The sequence below is a fragment of the Brachyhypopomus gauderio genome, chromosome 19 (assembly GCF_052324685.1).
Source record: "Brachyhypopomus gauderio isolate BG-103 chromosome 19, BGAUD_0.2, whole genome shotgun sequence".
Taxonomy (NCBI): domain Eukaryota; kingdom Metazoa; phylum Chordata; class Actinopteri; order Gymnotiformes; family Hypopomidae; genus Brachyhypopomus; species Brachyhypopomus gauderio.
Window position 1 is genome coordinate 1228975 of NC_135229.1, and position 8568 is coordinate 1237542.

At 51.9% G+C, this 8568-nt stretch overlaps 1 protein-coding gene across 1 annotated transcript in view; it reads right to left on the bottom strand.

The window, feature by feature from the left end:
- Window positions 1-25: 25 nt before the first annotated feature.
- Window positions 26-8568, bottom strand: part of pask (PAS domain containing serine/threonine kinase) — a 9851-nt gene continuing 1308 nt past the window's right edge. Inside the window, exons 4-20 of the mRNA XM_076981554.1 lie at window positions 7728-7895; window positions 7477-7608; window positions 7121-7255; window positions 6785-6965; window positions 5666-5832; window positions 5405-5552; window positions 5236-5322; window positions 4869-5043; window positions 3650-4533; window positions 3163-3317; window positions 2898-3038; window positions 2368-2493; window positions 2122-2256; window positions 1761-1960; window positions 1529-1662; window positions 958-1101; window positions 26-816 (exon numbers count right to left, since the gene is read on the bottom strand). Coding sequence (XP_076837669.1) covers window positions 656-816; window positions 958-1101; window positions 1529-1662; window positions 1761-1960; window positions 2122-2256; window positions 2368-2493; window positions 2898-3038; window positions 3163-3317; window positions 3650-4533; window positions 4869-5043; window positions 5236-5322; window positions 5405-5552; window positions 5666-5832; window positions 6785-6965; window positions 7121-7255; window positions 7477-7608; window positions 7728-7895 — 3273 coding nt within the window. The 3' untranslated portion in view covers window positions 26-655. The remainder of the gene's footprint in view (window positions 817-957; window positions 1102-1528; window positions 1663-1760; window positions 1961-2121; window positions 2257-2367; window positions 2494-2897; window positions 3039-3162; window positions 3318-3649; window positions 4534-4868; window positions 5044-5235; window positions 5323-5404; window positions 5553-5665; window positions 5833-6784; window positions 6966-7120; window positions 7256-7476; window positions 7609-7727; window positions 7896-8568) is intronic.

Genomic DNA, 8568 nt, shown 5'->3' on the forward strand with positions numbered 1-8568 from the left:
ACACGGACCGACCGGTTCCTTTTATTTGAACTCTGAATTACACAAGCTTGTTGAAGCAGTTTTCTTCATATATAGATACAAAAACATAACAAGCAAGGAAAAATACTACGATTAAATTAGTAATTAAAATATGAATATTTAATCTTTAAAACCATTTGTTTCTTAAAAAATTTGAATCACGCTAAGGTAATTCTTTCAATGAAAAACGTACAAATACAACAGATAAACATTTACAAGACAAACATTCTAAGTGGCACGTTACATTTCAGGCGTCTTTAATGTGATAAACAGATTTGAGAAAACAGCTCACGTCACCCAGTGCAGAAATACAGCCTTTTCTTACCCAGGCATCTTACTCAGTCATGTCTGACTGGAGTTATAGTGTTTTTATATATATATATAAAAAGAGAAAGATTAGTATTCTTCATTTTTCATCCATTCAGGACTTCCTTCAATTGATGGACAGATACAGTACAAACCCTAGCAGCACATATTTCATGTTAAATGAAATCAGACATATTCAGACTGGTGTATCCGTGACCCCTCACTGGTCAGTGAGGTACTGGTGTATCCGTGACCCCTCACTGGTCAGTGAGGTACTGGTGTATCCGTGACCCCTCACTGGTCAGTGAGGTACTGGTTTATCCGTGACCCCTCACTGGTCAGTGAGGTACTTCAGCAGCTCAGACTGCAGCGCCACCATCGTCCTCCTCTGCTCCTCATCCTCCTCTTCCTCCCCCTCGTCGTTCTCGTCCTGCAGAGGCGTGAGATCGGCCTCCTCGGGATCCAGGCAAAGCTGATCGGCCTCTACAGAGTCTGTTCAGACACAGCAGGACCACAGGAGACGTCAGGGTGGACAGAGCAGAGAGGGGAGAGGTGTGCTGCCCTCTAGTGGAGGACGCTGGGCACCAGGGGGAGTGCTGGGGTGTGTGTGTGTGTGTGTGTGAGGGTGCTCACCACAGCTGGAGGGGAACACCTCCTTCCAGCTGTACTCCGCCAGGTTGATGGGCTGTCGGATCCAGGGTTCCTCAACCAGCTCCTCCAGACACATCCTCAGAGAGGGGTCAGGGTGGAGCAGACCAGCCAGAAGACCTGACAGCTCTGGCAAAAACAAAACCACAGACCGCACTGACCACAGCACAGGCACAGACCGAGCTGACCGCACTGACCACAGCACAGACGACATGTGCAACTGTATTCCCCAACAATACTTTATAATAATAATAAAAAAATTAGATTACTACACTGTAGGTTCCAATGATGAGTCTCAGATCAGTACACCACATAGTTGTGTGTGTGTAATTAATATGTAATTGTGATGAATGTTGATGGCTGGTAGTATGAGCAGATTAAAGTGAGTGGAGTGTAAATTCAGATTAAAGTGAGTGGAGTGTAAATTCAGATTAAAGTGAGTGGAGTGTAAATTCAGATTAAAGTGAGTGGAGTGTAATCTGAGATGTAAAGAGCTGTGGAGCTGAGAACGGGTCTGAACGGGCAGACCAATCACAGCCAGCGGGTTTGTACGTACCCATGGAGACCTCGCAAGGGGGGTGGAGACTGGCCACCAGAGTCTCCTCCACCGTGCAGAACGGGTTCTCACTGAAGAGCAGCGTGTAGAGAAGCACTCCCAAAGACCACATCTCCAGCTCAGGGCCCTCGTACCTACACACACACACACACACACACACACACAAGGCCGGTCGCGTTAGGGCTAAGGCCGGATGTGTCAGGGCCGGTTGTGCCCTCGCTGCAGTACGTACGGGTTTCCCTGCAGCACCTCGGGCGAGCAGTACTCCAGGGTCCCGCAGAAGACGTGGAACAGGCGTCCCGGCTGGAGCAGCGTGGCAGAGCCAAAGTCGATGAGCCGGACGTGGAACTGTGTGTTTACGATGACGTTCTCGTCCTTAATGTCCCTGTGCAGGACGCCCTTCGCTCGGAGATAGGACACCGCCGCCACCACCTACACACACACACACACACACACACACACACACACACACACACACACACACACGTTAGAGGTGGCTAGTTCCACCATAAAGCAGGAGATGGACTCCTTGTGAAACGACGCTGGGCCAAACCTCCCAGATGGGTGTGATCCATCAGGTGTGACCCACACACCTGTCTGAAGATGTAGCTGGCCAGAACCTCATCCAGTCTGGGCTGCATGTCTATGAAGTCAAACAGGTCGAGGCCATCTCCGTGTCTCTCCATCACCATCTGGAAGAAACACTCGTTCTCAAACACCTCCAACACCTGCGCACACACACACACACACACACACACACACACACAGATCCATCAGCTCTGCCACAACCCGGGTCTGAGCTGAACGGCGGTGTTAGGCTGTCCGGGTTGGTCCTGTACCTTCACAACGTTGGGGTGGTGTAGCCGGGCCAGTATGGCCACCTCCTGAGTCACCCAGCCCATCTCAGGGTGTTCCACCCAACACTCCTTCACCACACGACTCTTCATGATGAACTTCACTACCACCTGAGAGAGAGAGAGAGAGAGAGATATTTACTTGAGCACTTTACTCTATTCACAACACAATTAACAAAAGTAAAAGACCAACAGAAACAAGAAAACAGAAAAAAGATGATTTAAAACCACTGAAAAAGAGAAATAAACAAAAAACAAAAACAAACAAAATGGAGAAAGAGGGAGCTGGGGGAGAGAAAACTAAAGAGCAAAATCTGAAGAGCAGTAGGAGATTCAAGAGGAGAACAGTGATGAGGCAGACGAGGAATACCACCCCCCCTCATGTCTAAGCCCCGCCCATTCTTAGCAGACGAGCCAAGCCCCTCCCATTCTTAGCAGATGGGCTTGCTCATGGCTGGAGACAGCAGTCTAGACTCCGCCCTCAGTCTGTCCGAGATCACGAGGAGATTTCTCACCTCCTCTCCGTCTCTGCGTCGAGAGGCGAGCCAGACGAAGCCGAAGGCCCCCTTCCCCACGGTGCGCACGGGCTGGTAGTCTTCCTCAAAATGACCTTCACACGCCCTGGTCAGCTCCAGGGTCGTCTGACCTCCCTCGCCCTCAACACAGAGTCAAACATGAACATGCTTCCCCTACAACAGTTGTATATAAACTAAGCAGATAAAACACAAATAACCTCACGAGGGCACCGGACGACAATGCCAACGACGTTTGCACACTCACTTCAGCCAGGCTCGACAGGGAGTCGTCCTGTAGGGAGGACTGTGAGCTCTGCAGGGCCCCCTGCTGGTGGGGGAAGAGATTGCTCCCACTGAGCCACACACAGAACAGGGCGCTTCCGCCACAAAGACCAGCCCTGCGAACGTCACACTGCACCTCTACAGGGGAAACGGCCAGAGATCAGACCCAGACAACAGAGAAAACAGATAGACATATTCTCAAGGCAAAGTACATAACCAAACATGAGACAACTAAGCAAAAAATAAAACATTTTTAAAATTAACCATCCGGTTAGAGATCAGATCTTAGCAGCTAATTGGTCAAAAGCTAGTTGGTCTTAACGAGCATTAAGCCTGTAGTTGCTGCATCTCTTATGACACCAAACACATCCCATATTACAGAAAAACAACCTTCTCCATTAACTTTAGGTCCTTTTTCTCGCTAAGGAACATGCAAATGGCAAAGCAGCAGTTTTGAGAGGTTCCCGTACCGATGGGCGTCCCGTCCCTGTGGTAGCAGTTGGCTCGGAACCTTCCCTCCTGTATGAGGGTGAGTGGGGAGAGGGGCGTGGCGGGACGCGACTGGGGCTTCTTTGGGGTGGAGGTGGTCGGGGTGCCGCTGGGCATCCTGCCCTCCCTGCTGCGGGGGGTGGCGCTCCAGGGCTGGAAGTGTGGGGTCCAGGGTTGCGGGACTTGGATCTGAGGGTTCCAGCAGTCTGGATCCTTCTCTGCGTGTTCAGGACGCTGCTGGGGGCTGAGATGACCTTCTAGATCTTGGTGTTCGGGAGGCGTGGGTCTAGAGGGCTCGGCCTCTGGGTCCGACTCCACCACGTAGGGCGAGGGCGTGCGCAGGAGCTCGGCCGTGTCACACGAGGTCAGAGAGAGGTCGAGGTCGGCGGGAGGAGCCACTGGCATCTCGGCGCTGCCACTCAGGTCCAGGTCTCCCATGGCGCGTACGATCGCCTCGCCGTTTGCGTCCAAATCCAGGAAGCAGCTGCTCGAGTCCGGAGGCCCCGCCTCCTGCTGCGTGTCATCCAGCCTCTCTGGTCCCGCCCACTTCTCACAGAAGCCCGAGGAGGACCGACTGCCGAGGGAGATCACCTCAAAGCTGGAGTCTCCAGCATACTCCGAGCACACGCCGCCCCCTGCTGGACATTCCTTCCCAGGGAAGTGTGCAGAAGCAGCAGGCGGCCGGGCCCCCAGGTCCTGGTGTCCACCAGACTCGCCTCCAGGCTGTGGGACCCAGTCCTGGGACTCCACCAGAGAGAAGGTTCGCAACAGTGCGGTGGTAGACTCGGCTGGGGCGGACACGTCGCCCTGGGTCACGACTGCAGACGCCCCGGCACACAGATCAGCGGTGTGGTCCAGGTCCAGCCTGTGTGAAGATTGCACCATCAGTGAAGGACAGAGAACTGACAACTCCGCACAGCTCATCTCCTGAGAGGTTTGGCAGATACCTGACGAGGTTAACAGTGTGTTAAAACTGTGGGGTATCACAGAAAAGTCCTCACTACAGAGCCAGGGTGAGGTTTTAGAGTTAACGGCAGGCGTCAGCAGGAAACGTTCTGGTCTGAACGAGGATACTCGGGTTACACCACCACAAACAACCCAGATCATCATCATCATCATCATCATCATCATGTCTTTATTCTGCCTCGCACAGCTGTGAACTCTCCCGGAGGAGAGAGGTGTTGCAGTAGGTGTTCTCACCCGCCTGGAGGTAAGCAGGGTACTGAGGGGGAGGGGCCTGCAGTGCAAGCTCCGCCCTGCTGCTCCACTTTATCCCTGACCCCTGGTAAGCCCCGCCTTCCTCGTCCAGCTCCTCCCCTCTTCTGCAGGGCATGGTACATCACCATGCTGTCCCTGGCCAGTACTGTGTTAGGACCTGATCGAACACACACACAAACAAAAAGAACGTTCAACATAAGCCCAGTATCAGACAGGAGCTATCTTACACACAATTTCTGGACACCATTTAGGTCAGCCAGCACACACACACACACACACACACACACACACACACACACACACACACACACACACACGCACACGCACACGCACAGAGGTAATGACTCACTCCAGGAGTCCTGCTGGTTGTTCTTCACAGAAGCAGCGAGGGGTGTCCGGTTTATGGCACCAGCATCATCAAAGCATCGGCCCAGATCTGAGAGACAGACAGACAGGTCTGTACAGACAGAACCATGCACACACAGACTGCCGAGACAGACCTGATGGAGGCTGCGTACCTGCCCGGCAGATGCTCCGGGGGTCGGAGACCACACCCACTTCCTTTAACTCCTCCTTTAACTCCTCCTCCAACTCCTCCTCCTCATCAGACACGCTGTGGTGGGCACTCATTCTCTCGTAGAAGGCTGGAATCAGGAAGGTGATATTCTGTGAACAGAGGGGGGGGAGACAATCATTTTAATGGCAGATTCAGGTAGACTGAATATGCAATACTTTTCTGTTCTATGAAACTCAAGGCATTAAGTGGATTAGTGCTGTACCTTTCCAACAAGCTGAGTCACGCTGTATCCCACCACCAGGGGGCAGTGCATGCTGCTCATGCCGTTAATGGTGCCATTGGGGAGCAGTGTTAGAATGCTGCTGGTGGTTACATACGCCCACAGCGACCCAGAATACACCACAGCGGAGCCGACGGGATTAACGCCACCTGCATGGAGACAGGATGGTGAGCGCGACACATTCACAGTAAGGGGTGCCAAGCCCCGCCCCCTGTGTAGCTCCTCCCACTACATGGGCCGTTGTATGTTTCAGAGGCTGGTCTCAGTGTGCCGGCATGCATCTCAGGAAGGCTAACGACATGCGTAAAGAGAGGGCGAGGCTAACGACATGCGTAAAGAGAGGGCGAGGCTAACGACATGCGTAAAGAGAGGGCGAGGCTAACGAAATGCGTACAGAGAGGGCGAGGCTAACGACATGCGTAGAGAGAGGGCGAGGCTAACGACATGCGTAGAGAGAGGGCGAGGCTAACGACATGCGTAGAGAGAGGGCGAGGCTAACGACATGCGTAAAGAGAGGGCGAGGCTAACGACATGCGTAAAGAGAGGGCGAGGCTAACGAAATGCGTACAGAGAGGGCGAGGCTAACGACATGCGTAGAGAGAGGGCGAGGCTAACGACATGCGTAGAGAGAGGGCGAGGCTAACGACATGCGTAAAGAGAGGGCGAGGCTAACGACATGCGTAAAGAGAGGGCGAGGCTAACGACATGCGTAAAGAGAGGGCGAGGCTAACGACATGCGTAAAGAGAGGGCGAGGCTAACGACATGCGTAAAGAGAGGGCGAGGCTAACGACATGCGTAAAGAGAGGGCGAGGCTAACGACATGCGTAAAGAGAGGGCGAGGCTAACGACATGCGTAAAGAGAGGGCGAGGCTAACGACATGCGTAAAGAGAGGGCGAGGCTAATGAAATGCGTAAAGAGAGGGCGAGGCTAATGAAATGCGTAAAGAGAGGGATGTATGACTCAAACTCTCCACACTGCAGCAAAACAAACAAACAAAAAAAAAAACCTCACACAAAAGAACAAAAATAGTGACTGTAGTGACAGGACCATTAATCGGGCTCCACCTGGGGACTGGACACGCTCAGAGAGGCGGACACACCTGGTGCTGTGTGACTGGGGTCTGGAGAGCGGGGGGCTGGACTCTCAGTGCCATCAGGTTCTGCCGAACCGCGTGTCCAGGCTGACAGACCCCCACAGGACACAGCAGCCCGCAGCCGGACACACACAGGCACAGGGGTGACGCTTTGGCCCTGCAAACACACTCGCTGCACACGCAGCATCTAAGGGAGGACACACACACACACACACACACACACACACACGGTTCTAGAGGTACGCTCAAGTTTCTCTTCTTAAAGAATGTTTCATGGACAGCATGGGGGCGTGGCCAGCGCAGAGAGGGCGTGGCCAGCACATAGTGGGCGTGGTCACAGACCTTGGGAATACTCCTGCAGCACAGCGGAACATGCAGCAGAGGCATGAGGGAGGCGACCGAGAGCCCCGTCATCTCGTCACTGTCACAGTAACCATGGAGATGAGCAAAGGTGGAGTCACAGCTGAGGATCCCGCCCTGAAGCAGCAAGGAGGGAGGAGCTAACACAAAGTCGCATACTAGCACACTAAAGAGTATGCAGTATAGTAGTACGCCTAGTTAGACACCATCTGCCAACATGCACCATTTAACCTGATGGAGGGATTCTCCAGGATGTCATTGCTTTTTAAAAATGATTTATTGCCCCCCCCCCCCCTCCTTCCCCCGCTAGACCACCATGACCTCTGACCCAAGCCGACCTCCAGGGAGAAGGTGAAGCGTGCTGTGACCCTCTGCACTCTCTCCAGGAGCAGGAGGCAGGTGTGCTGGTCATGTGACCAGCAGCTCACACACACCGGGAACTCTGATCCGGTCTCGCCCACCGCGTTTACCTGCAACGGTGAGAGTGGTGGAAACATTTCACTTCATACCACTTTATTAAACTTCATACCGCTTTATTAAACTTCATACCGCTTTATTAAACTTCATACCGCTTTATTAAACTTCATACCACTTTTCCAGTTACGGTGACCAGGTTTCCAGCAGAGTCCAGTGTTTCCTCTCCCACAGCCTCCTCTGTCATTTGATTGGTCTTCAGAAGAGACGTCAGCGGTTGACCAATCAGATCTCTGCGTGTGCACTCAAAGAGGCGGCATGCTCGCCGGTTCACATCAACCACCTGCAAAAGCATGCGTGTGTGAATATGCATACATACATACACACACACACACACACACACACACACACACACACACACACACACGAGCATCTCAATAAATTATCAAAAGCTAATTTCAGTAATTCAATTTTCTGAGATCACCACTTTTGGGTTTTCATTGGCTTGAAAAACTTGAAATAGATCACACAGTCATGAATCTATATAATATGTGTTTCACTTTTTGTATTGAATTACTGAAATTAATTTTAATTAAATTAATATTTATTTATTTATTGAGATGCACCTGTACATACACACAAGTCACCCCTAACCCACCAATACTATTGTACACATTCTCTCCTGCTTTCGCTACATTGACGTCACACAAATCCTGACAGCTACTTTCACATCCCATAATTCCCTGCTACAGCGGATCTGACGGCACTGTGGAGAATACGGGTGCTCTGGTGTGGACAGGCAGGTGGGTTGAGGCTGTCAGAAAGGTTTCCAAACCAAACGTGTTTTGGCTTTGGTCCGAGAGGACTTTCAGAAGACAGAGTTAACCTCAACGTCCCCTCCAGTGAAGGTGGACAAAGAGATGAGAGACTGTGTGTATTTGTAAACACCCAGTGGCTTTATACAGACATAGAAGAACTGAAACAATAAAGCAGGTTTCATCTCCAGTGGAGGACTT